The 23,239-nt window shown below is 43.7% G+C and overlaps 3 protein-coding genes and 1 long non-coding RNA gene across 7 annotated transcripts; 3 read left to right on the top strand and 1 right to left on the bottom strand.

The window, feature by feature from the left end:
* Positions 1 to 3,077: 3,077 nt before the first annotated feature.
* LOC135678280 (protein REVEILLE 6-like) lies at positions 3,078 to 10,358 on the top strand. 4 transcript variants are annotated; one of them, XR_010514887.1, is made up of 11 exons: positions 3,078 to 3,473; positions 4,448 to 4,505; positions 5,831 to 5,954; positions 6,029 to 6,202; positions 6,280 to 6,402; positions 6,872 to 6,981; positions 8,143 to 8,202; positions 8,339 to 8,405; positions 8,833 to 8,910; positions 9,679 to 9,779; positions 9,855 to 10,358. XR_010514887.1 is itself a non-coding variant. In XM_065190879.1 (9 exons), exons 1-9 carry the CDS (start codon positions 3,271 to 3,273, stop codon positions 9,868 to 9,870), a joined length of 969 nt encoding a protein of 322 aa, XP_065046951.1. In that variant the 5' UTR covers positions 3,078 to 3,270; the 3' UTR covers positions 9,871 to 10,358. The 4 variants fall into 4 exon arrangements, 2 of the variants coding, with proteins under 2 accessions (XP_065046951.1, XP_065046952.1); XR_010514886.1 differs by lacking the exon at positions 8,833 to 8,910; XM_065190879.1 differs by lacking the exons at positions 8,339 to 8,405; positions 8,833 to 8,910.
* A 3,571-nt stretch (positions 10,359 to 13,929) lies between these two features.
* LOC135678276 (trihelix transcription factor DF1-like) lies at positions 13,930 to 16,749 on the top strand. The gene is made up of 2 exons (XM_065190876.1): positions 13,930 to 14,797; positions 15,041 to 16,749. Exons 1-2 carry the CDS (start codon positions 14,205 to 14,207, stop codon positions 16,503 to 16,505), a joined length of 2,058 nt encoding a protein of 685 aa, XP_065046948.1. The 5' UTR covers positions 13,930 to 14,204; the 3' UTR covers positions 16,506 to 16,749.
* Positions 15,830 to 20,376, bottom strand: LOC135678279 (uncharacterized). The gene is made up of 4 exons (XR_010514885.1): positions 20,030 to 20,376; positions 17,002 to 19,923; positions 16,065 to 16,501; positions 15,830 to 15,970 (listed from the first exon to the last, which is right to left on the bottom strand). It is a non-coding gene; the product is annotated as an uncharacterized LOC135678279 (long non-coding RNA).
* Positions 20,377 to 20,427: 51 nt separating this feature from the next.
* On the top strand, positions 20,428 to 22,016 carry LOC135678278 (zinc finger protein ZAT9-like). The gene is made up of 2 exons (XM_065190878.1): positions 20,428 to 21,716; positions 21,790 to 22,016. The coding sequence occupies exon 1, from the start codon at positions 20,707 to 20,709 to the stop codon at positions 21,652 to 21,654; it is 948 nt and encodes a 315-aa protein (XP_065046950.1). The 5' UTR covers positions 20,428 to 20,706; the 3' UTR covers positions 21,655 to 21,716; positions 21,790 to 22,016.
* Positions 22,017 to 23,239: the final 1,223 nt, after the last annotated feature.

The raw sequence follows: 23,239 nt of genomic DNA, 5'->3' as shown, positions 1-23,239 counted from the left end.
TAATTAGTAGAGGATTAGGTCACTGTTAGCTGTTTACTTGCATTATTCTATGTCATTATTGTTGCCACTTGTCACAAAACATGGATGCCTTGTGAAATTAATATCCTCCTGAGGGAGAAGGGAAATGTAAAGAGACAAGAACATATGAACAAGCACTTACATCTAATCTGAATGTCTATCTCACTATGTTGTGAGTTAATGATGGGGATTTCACTCTCTCTCTAATTTAGGTTGAGAGAAAGAAGCAGTCATCAAACATCATAATCCTAAAGCAGCCACTCCCAACTCAAGAAGACCACTTGGTTGAAGAAAGCTATCTTAATCAACAACCAGATTTATTCTCGAGTATCATAGTCGTGCATTTGTATAACATGTAGTGGTTGTATGGATTTGTCTCATCAGATGCTGCTTAGATATATGCATACCATTTCACTGTCAGATGGAGATGATGAAGACTTGCTGTGTTAATGGTGTATAGAACCTACAGGACTCTCGAGTTGCCGGTGACAAAGAAGGATTTAATTATATCAGGCCTTATACATACAGCTTACCATAAACAACATGGATATTGTCATCAATAAATACTTTCTAATCAACACGAGCATATGATCTAAAACACACACTCCTCAACAAAAAGCAAAGATGAACAACATGGATATTGTCTGTGCATGCAGCCAGCTAATTGCTTGGATCCATTTCGATGGTGCATGTCACTGCCCCAGGTTATCTCCAGTTCAAGACCTTGCAGCCATAAATAATTAGTTCAAACACATCAATGATCAGCACTTCCCAGCAAAGAATTCAAAGATTAGTAGGCATGCAGATAAAAAGAGTGTATGAAAGATATCAAACCATTACTCATGGTAGTAACATAAGAGGAAAAAAAAAGATGAAGATTGCATTTAGATGGAGACATTTACTTTCATTTTCTTTAAAGGAAGACAACTTCTCATCAAAAACCTATGTGAAGGATTGAAGAAGAAGAAGAAGAAGAAGAAGAAGCTTGTTTAAAGTATATGGTCACAGATGATGAAGTCAGCCTTCCAAAGGAGACTGACGTTAGTTTATGGGTCTTATCAAAGAGTGGAATTAGCTCATTATTGTAAGGCAATAACTTAGCATTTCCTTGTCTTGGGAATTCTGCAAGTGGACATGACCTTAAATGCATGCCCCTCTGCAGCACAAACCCCATAAACCCGCCACAAACCTCTCATTTCTTACTCACCACCACCTCCTCCTCCTCCGGTTGCTGCTGCCCTATTTCTTCCTCCCTTTGCATAGTCTAAAAGAACTATTCCTTATCTCTAGATTCATCATTATCGACTATTTCTTCTCTCTTCTACTGAACCATCACCACCTCTCAGTGACTCCTCCCTACCTCTTCTTCCCTTGCAATGGTCATAGACCAAAATGCAATCTTGACACTGCTGCTATATGTTCTCATCTCCCTCTTGGATAGACACAGACAAATGAAGCAACAGAGATGATGATAGCCTGAAAGAGAACAAAGAAGATTATGGGGAATTATCTCTAACTACAAACCGAATATACAAATAAATGGAACATGAAAACTAGGAAGCAACTTAATCATGCCAAGTATCTAATCATTGCCTGCATGTCAAGAAGATCAAGGAGAATAATCTCTCTAACTACAGCCATTCAGAAAAAGAGAGATGCATAGGAGTGTCAAGGTTATATGTGTTCATGAATCCATGATTGATTAGGAACTTTTGTCTACCAAGTGCCAATTTTAATTGAGATGAGTAGGTAACCTGCAACTTGTACCATATGGCAACATGCAAATCTCATCAAATGATTCATTAGTTTTGGTTTCTCTTCTCTTCTACTTAATGCTTTGGCCATCACATTCTCCATGGTCTATAGACATGTCAAAGCCTAATCTTAATTTGTCCTTTGGCATGCCTTTATGCAAAGATCAAATAACAATAATTTATCTATTTATCTATTTACGAATTCGAACTCAAAATCTTACAATAAACTATCAAGGTTTTTACGTTGCTAAGATAGCTAACACCGTCAAATAATATTTAATCAAAAAGATTTTGAATTTAAATGGGAGAAACACCTTTTGTCTAATATTTTATTATACTACTAAATACATTTTTGAGTTATAATATTTCCGGAACTTAAATTTATAGGTGATGGCAGACAACCCAAAATGCCAATTCCACTTCAACCAGTGCTAGCTATCAAAGATACCCACAAAAATACCCGTATTACGTAGGACGAGCTATATACAATCAATCAATCAATCAAGGCCGTATTCCACCACTTGTGACCGTTCCTCCAATCTCGGAGAGACTCTATGATGTGATGTGATGCGATGTGGTTTAACGGAATTCCTTCCGTCCTTAGCCGAACAGCAAACACAGAGAGGACTTCGTGGATATACACGTGGCTACCTCTACAGGTGGGGCTCAAAGCCTCTGGGCTTGCGCCACGTCGCAGAGACAATTTTATTTCAATTAAAATTCCATCGTAGTTATTTTATGATTTTATGATTAGGAATCTGATTAACATTGTTTACGAAGTTAAACGCTCTTTTAACATCGCGAGGCAAAAATGGACGGTGGACGACTGAAAGAGTCTCGAGGTTCCATGTGGGACCCGCCGTTAATTCTCGAATGGATGAGCAGGTACCGAAGTGGGTGAGGGGTTGAATTGTATGCTTAAAGATTAGAGTCCAAACTAATGAGCATTATTACATTTATGCTTAGAGACTAGAGATTGTTGCCATCACGAGGCAGATATGGACGGTGGATGGCTGGTCGGCGAACGAGCCTTTCGAGATAAGATTCATCCGTTTACGTAGTCTGATTCCTCGATCTTCCACCTCTGTCGTGGTTGGTGAACAGGTCGAGTTTTTATGTGGGGCCCGCTTTTTATAGCAACTGGAATGAAGGTAAGAATGGGGTATTTCGTCGGGGTATGTATGACAGTTATTTCTAATACCATTTAGTCGGTTGGGATATCGCAAGTGGCGCTCGTTCGCACTCCACCACAAATCAGCACTTCTTTTTATATACATATGTGGATAGATAGATAGATAGATAGAGATAGAGAGAGAGAGAGAGAGGGGGGGAGACAGCGGTAATTGTATCCACTTTTATAGACTGTAGTAGGGAAGACGAGAAGAAGAAAGAAGAGACGCGAAACCGATCGAAGAAGAAGAAGGATCGAAGGATTTCTTCCCCTCTGCTGTCCACTCTCCTACTCGCCCTTTGGTTCCGCATCTCCGGACCTCTGGTTATGGTGCACGATAACGCCGCCGGCATGAAAGAGGCGGCCGTCGTCTCCTACTCGGACCGCGCCCCTGTGATGGCCCTCCCTGGATGCGCCGCCCCTTCGTCTGAGGACGTCGGAAAGAAGACCCGCAAGCCTTACACGATCACCAAGTCGAGGGAGAGCTGGACCGAGCAGGACCACGACAAGTTCCTCGAGGCCCTGCAGCTGTAAGACGACCCCATATCCCTCCCTCCCCCTTTTTCCTCTCGTCTCGGTGTTCAGTTCCCGCTGATCATTGCCTTGGACTTTTATCGTCTTTGATGTCGGGACGTCTCTTGTCGCTCTGATTCTTGCGTTCTATCGGTTTATTAAACATTTAGGAGATATCGCCAACACATTTAGTGGAGGGTTCTGAGGAACATGGGGCTTGACAAAGGGGCTTCAACTTGTAGTTGTAGTTAATCTCGCCAATCAGGCTATGGTTACATCGGGAAGTTGTTCCGCCTGATTGCTTTTCCTAAGGCGTCATTGAGTGCGGAACTTGCTATCTTGACCCATGAGTTTTCTTGTTGCCATGGAAATTGCTAATTACATCTCTTGATTCACTCGGTTAGCTTCTGCAGACTTGTTCTTCTCTTGTTTTTGTTTGTCTTAGATGGCTCTAGATTTCCTCGGGGTTAGAATGTGGTTGATTATGAACATACGGTTAGATATGGAATTGGAATTCGTGTTGTCGTCGTATTTAATTTTAAGCCATCCTACTATTATTTTGCTGCTTAAAATTATAGATGAAAATTTTCTTTTACAATTGGTTCAGTAGTCGATTCAATGCTTGCCATGGCTCACTCTGTGTGAGGTCTCGACTGTTTTTCCTGATTTGTATCTTCCAGACTGGATTGAGGACTTGACATGCTGTTTCCGTGCTGCATGTTGTCAGTCACAGTTGTGCTTGCTTGATTGAATCACATTCCATCTTCGTAAGTAATGGTTAAGTTGGTATCTCCTTTGTTTGTGAGTAGGGATCATAGCTTTTGCATGAGTTCAGTAAGTTCAAATTTGCTGGCTGTTACTCATGCCAGTAGTAGTCTCTTATGTTATAGAATGTGACGTGGTATGATCACTATGTGTAGCTGATTAGACTTGTGAACAGTAAATCCTCTTTGAAAATTATACTTACTTTTAAGACTCTTGGTTGTTGCAGTTTTGATCGAGATTGGAAGAAGATAGAAGCATTTGTTGGATCAAAGACAGTCATCCAGGTTAATTTTTTAAAAATAATATTTTTGTTAAGTAGAATACAACCGCGGTTATAAGACAGAAGGGCATACATTTCCAAGTGTATGTATGTGTGTGTATATATACATATGATTGTGTAGCAAGTAGATTCTAGTCATTTGATATTGACTTGGTCTTATTATTCATAACTAGCATATCTGTTGCTTATTATTGATGTCTATTTATTCAATAAAGTCCATGGAGTTGGGAAGTTGGTAATATTTTTGCTGGTGGCCCATTAATCCATAAGCCTATGATTTGTTGCAGTTGACTTACATGCAAAGTTATCTTTGGTCTTTTTGTCTTCTTAGTAGATATCCTAATAATCATGTAGAATATGGATACTCTGAATTAATCGTTTTATTTGTATCATATATAATAGATACTTCACTGCTGTAAAGAAGATCTTTGGTACATGTTAGATACTTCACTGAAGTAAAGAAGCAACCTGTGTTTTAAATAATTATTAAAAAGATAAGATACTTTTAAGGTACTTGTGGGATATTTCATGGAAAACCTTGTTTTCATTAAATGTTGAAACTTTTAATTATAGAAAAGATGAATGTATGATTTTATTTATATATATAATTTTATGTTGATCAGATTAACATCAAACTATGTCTGATACAATTTTTATTGGGAATGCCTCTTTGATACTTTTTGGAAAATTTTGTTTACTTCAATGTTGAAACTTTTGATTGTAGATGTCAAATGGGATGAATATGTAACATGATATATTTATTTGTGCTGTTGCTATTATACATCAAGCTGTGATGAAAGAAAATAAAGTTATATTTTTTACATTTTTCATTAGTCCTTGTTTTCTTCTCTATATTCTTATGGTACAATGTTAGAAAATACTATTTTCCATGATGAATATATTTGGGATTTTAGTTAATTACTTGTTATTATTAATCATAAAATGTAACTACATATTTCGTTACTATCAATATACATGAAGCTTTGTTGCATATAGTATTATATACTTAAATCATTTTCACTGCAATATATATGTTGTATCTATTCTAATGTTTTCAAAATTTGCTGTGTCAGATTATTTATATTTTGTCGTATCAGTCTCACGAATCTGTATCGATGCTTCATAGAAACAATATTTTGTTAGCATCGTTCCATAAGTCCATTTGTCAAAAATGAAAATAACAGAGTAATAGCTTTGTTTGAATTGCCATTCCACCATTAAATGAAGTAGTTCCATCAACACATCTGTTCTGCGAATCACTATATGTAAAAGGCTGATTTGTCATCTAATAATGTCAAATATGACAATGTCGATTACTATTCCTTACAGATAAGAAGCCATGCTCAGAAGTACTTTCTGAAGGTTCAGAAGAATGGTACAAATGAACATGTGCCACCACCTCGACCCAAGCGAAAAGCAGCTCATCCATATCCCCAGAAAGCTGCAAAAAATGGTTAGCACTATTCAGGATAGTTGTCGATTCTTATTGTCTGATGCAACTAATAATATTTTATCTGTGGAACATAGCAGTTACTCAGATTCCTGAAGTCAAAACTCTACTTCAGACTTCCTGCCTACTTGAACCAGGCTATGCTTCCACAGGAGAAACATCATCAATACTTGGAGATTCCACAACTATAACAGGGTCTTCTTGGGTTCAGAGTTCTGTCCAGCCTGTTGGGACATGCCATCCAATAAAAGGTTTGATAGCTTAATTTCAATGATTTATTGGTTATGTGATCAAATTCCATCTTCTGATAGCTATGCTAACTTTGCAGATGATAAAGTAAATGTTGGAGTTATGATGGCTAACAATTGTTGTTCTAGCAGCAGTGGGAGTCCTACAACTTGGCCAGCTTGTGAAACAACTGATCAGGAAAATCAATTCACATCTCTTCATGGTGAGTATCATCTTCCACAAAATGTAAGACTTGCTGGTTCACTTCTCCAAATATTGGAAGAGCCAAATCGAGTCAGTTCATTGTTATATTTTTTTAAGTAGCCAAAGCTACAATTATGTTCAAGATTGTGAAAGGCAAAATCATACACGTCAAAATTAGTTGGTCAACATCAACTACCCTGTTTCGGGGTCCTTCCACATCCTTTCAAAGTGGTGGCCATCTCATTTTCCTCCAAAGGGAGATAGCATTTCTCCTGCATCATGACAGTGGAGAGCAGTCTGGAGGTTTTAGGTCATTCCTAAATATTAAATTAACTTTTAACTTTGTTTCTGCTGTTTCCATCCTTCAAACTTCTTTGCCTACCAATATTGCAATTTTCTTTGTTGTTATGCTTCTTCTTCTTTTCTTCTTTTGCTCAATTCTCTTCCTTACATTTCTTCTATTTTCTTTGTTGTCATGTTTTGTACAGTTACGCCGGACTTCGCTCAGGTGTACGGCTTTCTTGGCAGTGTGTTTGATCCTAATACAAGTGGGCATTTGCAAAAATTAAAGGCAATGGATCCAATCAATATTGAAACAGTAAGCTATGAGCAATTTTGATCTTCTGCTTATGGTTTTTGGATGTCTTAAAGAAACTTTTATTCATAATCATATTATATATGTAGTCTACAGAATATAGTGAAAAGGTTTGTCAGTGTAATTTTTGGTTGGTGTACTAATGATTCCTACTGATGCTCGTGTTGTTTGCTTTTTCTTTGGGCTAAAATATAATAATAATTTTGATCTGGTACTATTGTTTGCTGCTTAGGTTAACATGCTTAAATAGGTACTTAGTTATTAAAAAGCATAATTTTCTTATAGCAATGTGATAACCTTAGTTCTTATTGTCATTAAATTTGCATCTCATACAAATAATTGACAAGGTAAGATTTCTGTCAACAACCTGAAAGCTTCATATTTGTTGTGTACAACTGATGCAGAAAATAATAAGTACTTCTGTTCATATTGTTAGTAATTGATCCATTAAAAGTAGGATTTATCCTTATTTTATTAGAAGGATTATGTGATTTGAATTTTGCTTCATTATCATGATAATACATATCTATGGTTTAACATGAAAATAATTAGTGTGTGAAGACACTTGAGAAATTTGACTGGAGAGCAGCTAATTCATCTGTAAGAAATGCAAGATACATGGAGCTACCGAGCATTAGAATTTAGTGGATTGTTGCATTAAATTTTAACCATGTAAGGTTGTAACATGGTCTCTAATGTTCACAAACAACATTGTTTCGTGATCTATCATTTTTAAAAAGTAACTTCACTGGATAACAAAGTGTTTTGATGTATCACCATTTATTTTTGTCGAATTTGAAGAGAAGGGCAACAGCACCATTGTTAACAACAATTTATATTTTGACATGTATATTTCAAGGGTCATCTGTTTCATTACTTTGTTGACCATTAAATATCTTTGATTTAAGTTATTATGACCATTAAATCTCTTTGATATGCTTTGTGTTGTCTACATTCACTATTATAATTTTTGCCAAATTTTGTGCTTTGATGGTGTTCATCTCCTTTTAAATTATGTTAATTTTTATTGTAGTAAGCTCTCTTACATTTCATGAATGTCTTATTGGCAGAAATTGTATACGCATCGTACTAATAACTAAATTTGTTCTTACGTATTTGTAATTTAACTCCGAAGAACCGATGTTTTCACTTACAAATGTCCAGGTATTGATATTGATGAGGAACCTGCATCTCAATTTGACTAGTCCTGAGTTTGAGGCCCATGTGAGTTTACTCGTCTTTTAAGTATCTATTTAGAATTTCCCTTATTAAATATGTTGGTCTGTTACTTTATCTGAATATCACAATATGCATCAGTAATCATATTTTCTTGATGAACCTAACATTGATCCGTTTGCAGAAATTAAAATTTTGGTCCGTCCTACTTTCTATATCCTGTTGTTGCACAAGATATATTGATATTTAAGGTATGGATTGAAACACCGGTTTGGTCAGTACATACTGACTAGTATTTTATTACTCTGACCATGTTTCAGTAACAGTACATAAGGTTCTCATACCACTTAATATAAGGGCACCATATTGGTCTGATAGTTCATAGAAACTGGTATAGGACCAGTAACTAAATCCATGATTTAATGTTCGTGGATAGTCCCTTTTTTTTTCACACTTCCCTTAATTTAATCTGAGATATTATTGGCAATCAGTTTATCTGCTTGCCTTCCATGTATTTTGGGAGTCATCTTCTCCGCATACCAACCTAATTATCATCTAAGAGCTAGCATCAAGCATTTGCATTGCATGTAAAGTTTGTGATGTCTGCGATTACATGACATGCTTGACAGGAGAAGCTACTTTCTAACGTCTGTTGACTTTTAAAAATTGGATTTTCAGCAGGGAATCCACTGGCAAATGATTGAATTTTCAGCTGGGGGGGCACTCTGATGCCAACCCATTATGTTGCACTATAATGTAAGACATATTACGTGTTGATACTTTGTCTGTTAGGAAGTTTAGCCACCAATAAGAAGTCCTTGTGGTAACTTTAAGGAAGAATTATGCTTACAATTTTTCCTAAAATGTTCATCCTGACTTTGTATACAGTTTTTTGACTTGAAAGTGCCCACGATATGACATATTTTAAAAGTACTCATGTGAGACCCTGGTAGACTGATGTGAGCTAGTCCGAGCTTTGACTTGTTCTCGCATAGCCTAGTTCAATGGAGTGGTCCAATCCGAACAAAGGTCCAATGTAAATAGTTAAAGCTAGATTTGCCCAACTACTATTAATATTTATTATCCATCTAGTGGCTTTTTTAGTCACAGATTCTCGTACTTTGATCATTTATAACTGGACCTTTTATAATTTATTTTTTGCATTTCATTATAATTAGAGAAGATTTGAATGATTATGTAGGGCAAACATATGGTGAATAAAAACGGGTGTATGGGGAGCTTTGATTATAGAAAAAAAAAATGAAGATGATGAAATGATTTTGAATTTTACAACTTCGTATGATCTTATAATTGTAAATACTCACCTTAAGAAGAGAGATAAACATTTAATTACTTATGGGAGTGATCACAACTGTAGTCAAATGGATTTTTTTTCCTTACTGGAGAGGTAGATAAGGTTATTTGTAAAAATTGTAAAGTTATACCTAGCGAAAGTTTGACGAATCAACATGGCTTTATGATTGTTGTTGTAACATAAAACTTTCTAATGTTGCCTTTGCGCAGAGAAGATTACTTACAGCATACGGAGGTGGCACCGAAGAAGCTAAATCAGCTAGTACTGGTAACATGTATCATTCAACCACAGCTCTGAATTCTCCACTTGTGTAAGTTTCGTGTTGTTGTTCTTGAGAATGCCTTGTACACCTACCGCTCTTGAATGGTCTATCTAAATTATGCAGGGTTCAAGGTGAATGAATGTTACATATTCTAGTCTCAAGACGACTGGTGATGCATGTAGAGCTAGCTCCTTTCCAGCCATGGAGAGCGAGACAGACGATGTATCTCGACGGAGTTGTTAGAATGGTCCTTGTACAGCTGAAGAGTCATATCTCTGAGGGCTCTTCTGATTGTATATATCAGTCTCAGGGATGCAGAGACCAGCCCATCTGAAGTACATGCCATCACCTTCTGTACCTGTTCATGCAGTTCTGTTTGCAGGATGCCTAGTTAGGAAGTTTTCGTAAAGCACGTGTCGTCACGAAGGAAGTGTTTGTGTCTGTTTGCAGGATGCCTAGTTAGGAAGTTTTCGGAAAGCATGTGTGTTGTCATGAAGGAAGTGTTTCTGTTTGTTTGCAGGATGCCTAGTTAGGAAGTTGTCGTAAAGCATGTGTTGTCATATAGGAAGTGTTTCTCCGTCTTCTGTTTTTTGCAATTTTGTTTGGAAGTCATTATGCCACCTCCTATATCTAATGTGGAAATAAGCATGTGGTATGATATAGCATACAGCCCATAAGGGCCCGTCACGTGACCTACGTCATGACATATACAATAGCCTGGCCTAAAGAGCAGAGGGGATCGGCCCACACCCCACTTGAATGCGGGCCGCCCCGTCACCACAAGGTAGTAGTGCACGGCCCATCAGGCGGCCCATTAAACTTATAAATGCCCGGCCCATAGAATACGTGGATCCGGCCCACAGTTAATAGTACGAGGACCCAACCACAGAAACCTTTCGCTTGGATTACGTCTTCCTAATGGTACGAGGCACCAAACCATCGAGCGGTCCATGCACCTACTTAAACTTGCGAGCAGAGTCACATGCCACGATATGGCGGCTATAAATATTATGGACACAATAAAAGCATGCAGCAGTGATGGCCAATCGGTGCATGCACTCCGGTGGTAGCATTAATTGATAGCGTCTGAGCTGGGAATTCTGCACCCCGATAGATCGATAGAGACATTGCAGCTACCCTTTCTTATCATCCCACATCACGTAGACCACCAAGCGGTTTGGAGTCGGGAGGACGAGGGAGCCATCCGTATCATCATCACCTCTGTGATTAGATTCGTGCTGATGATGATCGAATCTCAATCCATCATCTTAAATTCGATTAGACTATAGCAGGTACGACGAAACGGAGATGACAGGAGAAGCAGGTGCAGCAGCGGCTTTGGCACTTAATGGGCGGAATGAATGTGGCCGTTGGGAGCGTCGTACGGCTCGCCACCGGGGATGACAGCAACTGGTCGACAGCGGGCGGTCCCCCGTGGCTGTCGTCTTCTACAAAACCCCAGCCAGCACCGTCGTCATCATAATATACGTAGCTGCAGGCATTTGGTCGGTCCCACGACGGCTGACCCCGCATGCACGTGACCCAGTGCCGCCATGAGGAGACACATCCCAGAGCACGGCCGATCGAGATGCTCGGCTCCCTCACAACCGGGATCTCACGTTTTCCGTCATCTTCCACTACTGTCACCGACCTCCATGGCTCCCATCCTCTCGGATGCTAGGGTTTCCATCACAGATCTCACACGATGGATTTCCACAGCTGTCGGATCCATAGTTTCTTCCGGCACAATTAGCTGCATGCAAGCAGTGCAGGAGCTGACTTGCACTGTGAATGGTGTTACAGCGCAACTGTGCCGCCACAGTTCATACAACCCATAAGCTCCTTCACAGTGCAAGTGAGACTCGAGCCAATAGGAACAGCCACAAGTACGAGAGCAAGAAAGGAGTACTGAGACTCCTTTTGGCCTCCTTCTTCTTGCATGGATCCATAGTCATTCCAACACCCTCGTCGGCAGAGATGACTTTAACCCTGAAGGAGGACCATGGCATTAGCTGAGGCTGTAGCATAAGGCCTGTGTACTGGAATGCAGAACAACATTGACATGAGATAAATGATGTGGATGACGACAGGGTGACCGCTGTTAAATCTAAGAAGAATAGCATCTAAAACCTGTTTATGGTTGACCAGTACGAGGACACGATAACCGGTTCTTCCTCACGGCCAATGTCTTCCTCGGGTTATATTAGCACGCATGCATTGAATGGAAACTGTTAACATCACTGCACTGTGATGTTGGGGGAAGAGAAGACTTCAAAACCAAAAGAAAAATCTAAGAGTTTACCAATCAAAAGGCTGATATAAGATTACGTTATTTCGAGTCCAAAACAAAATCGATACAGTGACGAAAAGGAAGTAAGTCATGTGCGAAAGTTCATCGCCAACAAGAGTCAACATCCAACGTGAAGCTTCTCAGATCGGAATACACAAACGCCACCGGCAGTGATGGCGACAAAAGGATGCACTGCGTCCAGCCGCAGGCCCTGACACTCGAAAAGGTAGCTCATGGAGCTGAAGCCGAGTTCACAGTCGATATGAATCGAGATGGAGACCGTCGGTGGCACATCACTTCCTCAAAAGGATACAGCGAGTGCCACAGCCGACAGCTTGTGATGGCGAGCGAGGAGGGCGATGCGCATCTTATCAAACTCGACCCGATCGGATCGCATCAGATCGGACTGGACGAGACCATCCACACTGCCGTCCTTCTCATGTGCTATAGGAAGAGACTGGGGGACCGACGCTGGCCCTCTCTCTCTCTCTCTCTTGCCGGTCCGTGATCTCCACATGGACGGATTACTCCTGCTTTCCCGGGTGGGGCATCTCGTGCATCAGATGCTGGGACATTATCATGTCTGCAATAGTCTTCATCAGCATTTGGATCCAACTTACATTATGTGTCTCGAGCACTTCATGTCGGAGGTATTCGTCGTGCATGGAAGACGCGAGAAGTAGAAGATGATGGTTTGGTTCATCGCTTGGATTTTGGATTTGAATCGAATTTGGAACGATCGAATCCTCGACATGTTGAGTTCAGACATCAAAGAAGGTTTGATAGGTCAGCTTTGTCATCACATCATATCGTTTTCTTACCCATCGCCTTCTCCAACGTGTTGGTAGAATATTCCCCTTTCTCCCAGCTCGCATGCTTTTCTGCCACGTTCGAGCTCCGCTCTCCTCCTCCTCCTCATTGTTCCCAGTCCGTCTCGATCTACTGCACCAACCACACAAGCATTTTGCTTCTAAATTTAGATCGATGAAATCGATCTTTGTATACTACGTTTATATGAGTTGGACATCAACCAGAAAATTGAATGGGAAGGGTGTAAGGGCGATGGATTCACTGACAGTGGTGAGGCCAATGAAGGAGAGTGCAGCAATCCCACACCTTTAGGGGTTCACGTCGGTGGCTGTGATCGACAGAACCCCACGGCACCATCACAAGGGGTCGAGAAGCCAAGAGAGGATAAACTTCCCACGCCTCACGCTTTACGTTATGGTTATCCCAAAGTTTAATTTCACGAACAACAATATATATATATATATATATATATATAAAGATATTAAATCTTTTCTGACGATTTAATTGATTTTTATATTTTTTAGATGATTTTAGTAATTCTAAAAAATGGAAAAATAAAAATAATAAAAATAATAAATGAATAAAAGAATCAGACGAGCAACGGAAGGGAAGGGTGGGGTTCTATGCAGCTTCCTCGTGCAGGAGCCGTCCATCACATCGTGATGACACGACTCACGTAGCAAGCAAGCAAGCGGCCCACGTCGCGTCGTAGGGCCGGTCATGCGTCCCCGATGCTTCCTTCCGTGCTTTCGGCCGACACAGCTGGATACAGCGTTTCCCCTCCTTCGTATCCCCACCCGCAATCGAGTACCCCAATCATCGCTCCCCCACCTCCCCGCTCCTCGCCCCGGCCATCCGTTTCCCGTGACCTCCCTCGCCCTCCTCACGTCTCTCTCCAACCCAACACGATCGAACCATATATATCCGTAGCTGTCGAAATGGACGGTTCGGCCCTCGTTGTCACGTGCATGACTCGTGCTCGATCGGCAGGACCGATGGAGTAATGCCGCCTTGAAGCGGACGCTCATCCCCTGCCCCCCCACCACGTGACGTCACCGTCTGTACCATATATTTTTGACCTTTCCTTCTACCAACCACGCCACACACCACCGTCTTACTCTCTCTCCATCCTATAGCCTCAGCAGCGGTAGCGAGAAGAGGCGAGAGGGAGAGTGGTGATTTCCTCGTCGATGGCTTGTCGGTTGCTCTGGCTACCCTGTCGACGAAGCTCCCTTCCTTTGTGATTCCTTCTTGAGTGAGAAAGATATTGGGAGGGCGGATCTGAGAGTCTTCTTGCTCTTATCATCACAGCAGGAAAGAGAGAAGCGTGGGAGAGAGGAAGAAGAAGAAGGGGAGAGAGAGAGAGAGAGAAGATGCAGTCGGGATATGGAGGCGTGTCGGAGATCCAGCAATTCATGGTTGAAAGCTGCGGCCCGTCGCTCTTCTCCATCGCCTCGGCAAACCCCGCCGCGGCTGCGGCGCCCACCGACATCCACCACCCCGCGGTCCCTCACCCTCTCAAGTACCATCCCCTCGCTCACCCGCAGCCACCCGCGCTGCCTCCCCACTTCTCCCATTTCCACACCATCCCCATCACCCAGCAGCTCTTCCAGCAACCCGCCGCCCATCAGTTCCAGCTCTTCCACCCCCCCCACCAGCAGCACCAGCAGCAGTACCTGGAACCCATGAGGCTGATTCCGCAGCACCCGCTCGGACTGGACCAGGAGTCGGGCCCCGAGAACTCCGCCTCGCCAACACGCATCATCCCCGGCGGCGGCGGCGGCGGAGGGCCGTCGTTTCTGGCGCCGGTGATGGGCTTTAAGCTGGCGATGGAAGAGAGCAGCGGTGGCGGTAGCCGGGACGGAATTAATGATGGTGATGCCATCTTGCAAGGAGACGATGGATCCGAGAGTCGCCTTCACCACTGGCAACGAGATGACGAGTCCGCCATTAAGGAGCTGTCATGGTAATGAATTATTGGCCATTTTTTACTTAGCAAAGCTACATAATTCATCTGAAAAAGAAGAGAGACTAGCTGATGATTCCTTCCTGGGATTTGCTTTTTGATCATTACTGGTGAAAAAGCAGAAAAGGATTTGCTTGTAACAGCACCTAAAAGGCAATCTACAAGTGTCATTGGAATAGTATGTATGTTTACGTTCGTTCCTACGCTTATGCTGCTCCTACACTCATATTTGATCCACTGCAGGAGGCCACTGGATATAGACTACATCAACAGGAACAACAAGAGGTGCACGGATAAGAAGCCCGAGTGCTCCAGTGGGCACTACTCTAAGAAGAGCAAAGAGGTAGCGGAGTGTGATCATGTGCAGGCCGCCGGCGGTAGCAACTACAAGCTCTTCAGTGAACTCGAGGCCATCTACAAGCCCGGTGGCGGCAGTAATGCCGGTGGCGGAGCCAATCAGACTGGTTCAGGCTCCGCCCTCACTGGCGATGAGACCCCTCTCTTGCACGTCATGGTCCCGCCGGGGCTACCCGCCGCCGATCGTGTCGGTGGGACGTCGGAGACATCAGCGGGGGAGGACGCACCGACCAAGAAATCGTCTAAAGACGGCACGCGGCGGAGGAGGAAGCGGCGACAGCGGCAGCTGAGCTCGGTGGCTGCCTTCTTTGAGAGCCTGGTGAAGCAGCTCATGGATCACCAGGAGGGCCTCCACAGGAAGTTCTTGGAGGTGATGGAGAGGAGGGAACAGGAGAGGACCAGCCGCGAGGAGGCATGGAGGAAGCAGGAGGCCGCTAAGTCCAGCCGCGAGGCGGCTGCGAGAGCCCAAGAGCGCGCCCTCGCCTCCTCACGCGAGGCCGCCATCGTCTCCTTTCTCGAGAAGATCACCGGCGAGAGCCTCGACCTCCCTCCCAAACCCCACTTCCCCGAGATCGATGCCGACAAGGAGGAGAACCTCCAAATCGAACAGTACTCGGATACCCTCAACAATGGGGATCCAGATAGCAACAAGGTGTCGTTCAACACGAGTAGATGGCCGAAGGCGGAGGTCCAGGCGTTGATCCGCGTCCGGAGCGGGCTGGAATCGAGGTTCCAGGAGCCGGGACTGAAGGGGCCGCTGTGGGAGGAGGTGAGCGCGACCATGACCACGATGGGCTACCACCGCAGCGCCAAACGCTGCAAGGAGAAGTGGGAGAACATCAACAAGTACTTCAGGAAGACGAAAGAGAGCGGCAAGAAGCGGCCACATCACGCCAAGACCTGCCCTTACTTCCAACAGCTGGACCAGCTTTACTCCAAGTCCCTCAACACCAACAAGCCTCATCCTTCCGCCTCCCCCCCTGGTGCAAATGCAGCCGCTTCTAATCCACCGGGAGACATTAAGGATCAGCCGAAAGTGAACTCTGAGCTACTCGATGCTATCGTCGTGCCGGCCGACCACCAAAGCTTCCGGTTCTCCGATATGGGACCTCTAAGCTTTGATTTCAACAGCAAAGGGAAGGAGAACAAGCAGGAGCCCGGTGTCAGCGTGGAGAACAATGACGACGAGGACGAGGACGTCGACCATGGAGGCGGCGAAGAGGAGGAAGAAGGGGAAGGGGAGAGCCAAGGAGAAGAAGAAAGCCTCGGCAGACGACGGCATCAGCTCGATCAAGAGGAGGAGGAGGACCTCCGCGATTCGAGCCTCTTGTTCCGACGCCTCCAAGCCTGAAGGAAAGGCCAACGCAAACTAATTAGGAGGTACAAATCAGCAGCATAACAATAATTAAGGGTGTATAACCATCCTATGAAGCGGAAATTAATTATAGCTGTTCTTCCAAGTAATTATTCTCTTTATCGTAGCTGTTAGAGACATTAGCAATGCTCCTTATTTCTTCTCTCTCTCTCTCTTTCTCTGTGCCTCTGTTGAGCCCACCATGCTGAGCGAGAACAAACATGTTCATTATTTCATGGCAGCGACTTTGTTCTCTTCCTATAAATAATTGAGACCTGTGACTGTGACGATGAGGACGTAAGACTTGTGTGCGGGCGTGTCCAAAGTGGTCCATATAATAATGCGGTGGCTGAACAGAGAGGGACAGCGGCTTATTCGCCGGGCACGCATGGATTTGGGGGAGATCACAGGTTTATAAATGACTAATTGCCGTGATGCTTGTTGGAGTTTGGATCAGTTGACAGGGAAAGGATGTTTGATGTGAAATGCTTACCTGCCTTGCGGGTGACGTATGTGATTGAAAGCCGCACGGCGCGGCTCATGCAGCATGTAAGCAGAGGAGGAGGAAGAGACGTACTGCTTCCTCGGGGACGCCACCCACCGTCTTTCTCCTCCACCGTCGAGGGTGTCGGCGTACTCGTCTCATGAACTCCCCTGGCCAAGAAGATAACCAGCTCCGGTGCAGCTTTTGTGACTGCAGAAGCACAAGAACAGAGCTTCTCTTCTTCTGATCGAACGCCAGAACAATGACGCAGGCTGCTGCTGCTGCCACACAAGAAAATAAAAAGGATGAAGAGTTAATGGCAATGAATTACTTACAAAAGACTTAACATCAGAGTTTGAACAATTTGAACGAGTTCTTTTCCTGAGTAGAAATAGCACAATCCAAATTGGCATTCCCCTAAATATCTGCAAGTGTTGATCCATGCTCTCACTCCACATGTGTGATAGGCTTTATCAGGCAAATCAATCTCTCTCTATCATGTTCCCCCATCCAGTGGCCTTCACCTACCTGGGTTCCCTCAGATGTTCTCCAAGGTTTTGATGTTGAATCTCTCATTCTGGTAGCCTTACAATCACTTCACGAGGAAAGCTTGTTATGTTGTCAGTGAGTGCAGTTTTGCTAGTTTGAGGATGCATGCATGGTGGCTTCCTTTCTGAGTTGATGAAAGGGGGAGGCATTGAAACTTTGGCATGTTGGGACCAGTAATGCATGAGGACAGGCATATCAATATGTTTGGTGGGAGTGAAAAGAAAAGCTGCAATGAACAAGCTAGGTTTCTTTGCAGTTGCTGTAATTTGTACATAAAATGATAAATGTTCAGATCTCTGTCAGGCAAAAAGATAGATCCATTAGGTAAACTTTTCCCTGAAAAACTTCTGACTGATAACATTGAGAGAGAAGCATATGAATACCAGAGAAATGACTCCAAAAGTGCCTGCAGACACAAATGTGGTCACATTCAGGTGGGAGTGAGGTAATCATATTTAATCATTGTGCAAAGTTGAAGGATCCAGTAGATTCTTCTAACTTCTGCTAGGTAAGGTAATGGTCCTCATGGTTGCCACCATAAACTTGCCATGTTTATCTACTCATCTCAGCACCAACAGTTTTGGGTCATATATTACTTCAATTATGAAAGTTATCTCCAGTGACAATTGTGAAAGATGATAATAGAGTTTAATACATGTAAACAGGAAACACAAATTATCATACAGAACAAGCAAACAGAGTAGATAGTGCATGCAGCCAAACCTCAACTTAATAAGATGAATATTATCATGAGCATGACAAAATGGTGTCATCACTACAAGAATAATGCTCAGCTATAACCTAAAGCATGAAAAAGATGGTGGAGGGAGACTTCAAATTCAAAAAGAAATTTTGTACAGCTTTCACATCACAAAGTTTTATTCGATAGTTGTAGAACATTTCTTGTGCCATTAAGTTTGATGTAAACAATCATCCACTTTATATATCAGTGGCACTTATCTCAGATTTCATGAGGAGCTACAAATTGGCTCTTGCTGTAATACAAACAATACCAAACCAATGTAAGCTACTTTTAAGAGGCATCTATTGGAAGAATTATATTTTCTTTTAAGCATTCAACTATAAGTCAAACTAGTCAAAGTAAGATCGGATTGATATTCTCTGTAAATGTAAAGACAAATGGAAGTAGAAAGAGAGATAGGTACAGATTGTTCTCCATTCAATCAACAAACAGACATGCAACTCTATGTTCTCAACAGTAATATCATAATGAGGAACACCAAATACAAATAGAATGAGAAAAAAAAGCTTACTTTTGAACCCGAAAAGCTTCATACAGATTGTTCTCCATTCCATCAACATACAGACATGCAACTCTATGTTCTCAACAGTAATATCATAATGAGGAACACCAAATACAAATAGAATGAGATAAAAAAGCTTACTTTTGAACCAGAAAAGCTTCATACAGATTGTTCTCCATTCCATCAACATACAGACATGCAACTCTATGTTCTCAACAGTAATATCATAATGAGGAACACCAAATACAAATAGAATGAGATAAAAAAGCTTACTTTTGAACCAGAAAAGCTTCATACAGATTGTTCTCCATTCCATCAACATACAGACATGCAACTCTATGTTCTCAACAGTAATATCATAATGAGGAACACCAAATACAAATAGAATGAGATAAAAAAACTTACTTTTGAACCATAAAAACTTCATACAGATTGTTCTCCATTCCATCAACATACAGACATGCAACTCTATGTTCTCAACAGCAATATCATGATGAGGAACACGAAATACAAATAGAATGAGACAAAAAAACACTTGCTTTTGAACCAGAAAACCTTCATGACACATTCATTCCATGCGACGACAAAAGAGTTAGGCCTAAATTAATAGTATACCTATCAGTCTCTAGCAATCAAATGCGCTTATCATCTAAGATAGCTCAGAATCCTGACGTCCCATCCTCGGGACAATCAACTCGATAAACCTAAAATTCAAATTCAACACAATGGTACCCCAATTCTTATAACCCATTTGAATCCTTGTTTTGCAGAGATTAAATTAGAGATGTCAAACGATAGTCGAGGCAGAAATCACACCTTCAATCAACCATGGTCTGGAAAGTAAGAGTCTGCGGCGTCGACAAACTTCTGTTGATGTCCTCGGCAGCGGCGGCGGTGACGGCTTGCTTAAGATCCTGAACACCACGGAAGACGTGGCTCCCGACCGGCGCCACCGTCCTCTGTCAGCGCTGATCGCGCATGTGCGCTCTCGGGGCCACCGATGGAGTGCGCGATCGCCGCCATGGTTTTCGCTCGTCTTTCACGACGAGTGGGGTACAGATCGGAAAGCCTCCCTGGCTTATCTATCTTGCGGCCCGGCCCATAAATAGAGCCACAACTGTGCGACGACACGTGGTACTCTGTGGTTAGTTACTTAATCTCCGTACATAAAATATTATTATTATTACATCAATCAAGAGGATAAAGTTGATTGGAACACACACCTTTATATTTCGCTCATGCTTCTAAGGGGTTAAAGAGGAGAACTAAGTGTTAGCTTTCTGGATTAATAATGATCACCGGCAATCTCCACTATATAGCTCTTGAAGTAGCGATTCAATTCTGCGTCACCATTGTTGTGTGGAGCTGAAGCTTGTACTTCTCCTACCACCACAAATCGACACGATTGCCCCCACCTTCATTGAAATGGACTTAAACAAGGAGCTGCTATGACAGAGATTTTTTGTCGGCATAGATATCATCATCTCTTACCATCTGCAGCAGAACCTTCACAGAAACCTCCTCAATTTGGGTGCCACTGCCTGATGGTTGCAAGAGAGAGCTACGGTCTCGAGGACGGTCTCCGTCGTGTTATACGTATAGAACAGAGAGGGGCTGGGACAGTGCTCTGTTCGCTGCTGGTGTCTTTTGCTGTATTGCTTGATCTTAATGACCTTGCTTTTTGGATTAAAGTTGTGGTATCCATCTGCCCTTCCGCCTCGTCCCTCCTCGCTGTCATTTGTCGGAACGAGAGAGAGGAATGAGAACTGGGTTCACCAGCGCCCTTTTTTTTCTGTGTTCCTAAGCTCACACAGCAGCTCGCAGAGGAGAACACGAGAGGGGCAATGGAACAGTGAAGAGAACGAGCTCAAAGAGATCCAAAGATCCGATCTTTGAGGTCATGGATAGACCAAGATGCAGGCTCTGCGGCCGCCGCTTCTCCAATGGCCACGCACTCGGCGGTCACATGCGCTCCCACAGGAACTCTGCCGCTCGTCCCGCGATGGCTCAGCAGGCACTCCCCTCTCCTTCCGCCTCCTCGTCCTCTTTCTCCGTGGCGGCGGAGGGCACGCCGGCGATGGGCGCGTACGGTTTCCGCAAGAACCCGAAGAGAAGCTTCCGACTTGTCGATCCTGAGTTCTCCTCCGTCGCCGCAGGCGGATCCTCCACCGTCGTTCATGAGGGCGAGAGCGACGCGGAGTCGTCCTTCCGACGGCGGCTAAGCCGTCCTCGCCGCCAAGTTGATGCCGTCGCCGACGCCAAACAGGTCAGCTCCGTCTCGGACGCCTCGACTGAGGAGGACGTCGCCCGCTGCCTCATGCTGCTCTCCCGCGACGCCTGGTCCAAATCGGAAGCAGAGGGCCAGCGATCCAACGGCTTGGACGAGACCAATGAGGACGAAGAGGAGGAGATCTATTACGATCAAGTGGAGGAGAAGGAACCGGAACCGCCGCTCGCCGCCAGATCACGGCGGAAGAGGACCAGGTACCAATGCAGCACGTGCGGGAAGTTCTTCCGGTCGTATCAAGCTCTCGGCGGCCACCGCGCGAGCCACAAGAGGGTCGAGGTGGAACGCATCCCGACCGCCGATACCAACCCTCCTGACCGCGAGCCCAAGCTCTTCGAGTGCCCTTACTGCTGCAGGGTCTTCTCCTCCGGCCAGGCGCTCGGCGGCCACAAAAGATCCCATCTTTCCTCCGCCATCACTGCCCCCGTTCACCGTCCACTACCGCCGCTCTCTCCTTTCGTCCTCGAAGGCAGCTTCATCGACCTCAACCTCCCAGCCACACCCGAAGAAGAGGCAGAGATCTCGACGCTCTCCGTCGCAACGGAATTCGCGTCAAAGTAATCGCTTTTCTCTCCTCCGATTACTCTCGGAGCTCAAAGTCGCCATTTTGGAGGTCATTCAAGGTAAATTCTTCAGATTTCAGAAGAAAAGACAAGTCGAATCCGATTCTTATGCATTTCATTGCTTTCAAGCCAGTTCGATCTGGGTCACCAGTTGCAGTGGCCACTGTAACTACAGCACAGCAGAGAAGAATCATATGAATCAGAAAGAAAAAGGAGAAGGAACAGTGAAATCTTCTTTGTCGAGCTTTTTGTACTCGAGTCGTGTCGTCGATCAAAGGCCAGTCTTTCAGAAAAGCTGGTGCTCTGTTACTAACCACGAAGCATTTAGACAGTGCGCTGTTTCCAGCTGTAGTTGGCTAACTATTTTGCTTCGCTCTTCGTCGGTATCGCTGCCACGTGTCTGAAAACCATGGCTCCAACGCGGCATGTCTCCTGTTCATATGTAAAGCCTGGCAAAGTTACCCACGCTTACTCGGTCTCTAAGAGGCTACTGATGGGTCCCATACGATCTCTTCGGCCGTTGGCTACTCGGGTATCGGGGCAGCGTGACGGTACCGTGCGATCGCGTGGGCTGGCATGTTCCGTGGTGTTTTCGCGGCGGTGATCAGAGAGGAAGCGGTGAACAGTGACGGGACTCGTCCGAAGTAACCGATCGTTCGCAGGAACCATTCGTACGGTCAAATCTAAACATGCGGGGCCCACTGCAGCCGCTCCCGTGTTCCGTGCGAGCGGGCAAACACCAGAAGCACTCGTTGCAATGGCGATTGACCATGGGCCCCGTCCACATATGCACTTATCTGGATGGTGGTTGGACAGAGGGCATTACAGCCTCGCGCGGACGGCGACAGTCTGTGATCCTCATGGTTCGGCGTCCTTTTCTGGTTGGTGACTCGAAACGTTCACGCGCCCAACGTACCTGATGAAATGACGTACGTCGGGTCGGTCCCACTCGGGCCTTCTTCAGGCTACGAGTTACGTGTTTCACAATGCGGGTGCGATTTGAGCGCAATACTCATAGCCTAACCTCTCCCTCGACCGCTTTGCGAGGAATTAATGGGATTTCCAGGATGATGATGTGTTGCACGGATATTGACGCAGCCAAACACACGAGAACGGTTGGATGTGCCAAGAAAGTGGTTCACACATCCCTTCACTAAACCCACTAAGCGTGGAATTTTGTATGAAAATGTTTCATGTATTTTGCAATGAAAATTGTTTAATTGATAATTATACTGATAATGTTATGCGAATAAATGTTTCATAATAATTTGTCCATTGTCTGTAGGACATGATTGTACAATTTTTTGGCAATGATATCTATGGACACAATTGTGAGCAACGCCGTCTCCATCAATTGATGTATCACAGCACCAATCTTGGAATGGTAGATACGCAACATGGACTCATCTTAACATATGAATTAGATTTATAGTAATATAAATTACATGTGAAATAATACATTTTGGTATGAGATTCTTTGAATTAAAATATTATATTAGATAAAATAGGATGACAACACCAATAATAGCATTAGTCGGGATCGCTTACATTTTGTTATAATTAAACCATGTAAAAATAAATTA

This window comes from Musa acuminata, chromosome BXJ1-7 (genome assembly GCF_036884655.1).
Source record: "Musa acuminata AAA Group cultivar baxijiao chromosome BXJ1-7, Cavendish_Baxijiao_AAA, whole genome shotgun sequence".
NCBI lineage: Eukaryota > Viridiplantae > Streptophyta > Magnoliopsida > Zingiberales > Musaceae > Musa > Musa acuminata.
Note: the sequence above shows the minus strand (reverse complement) of the source record. Positions and strands in the feature narration are given on the sequence as shown.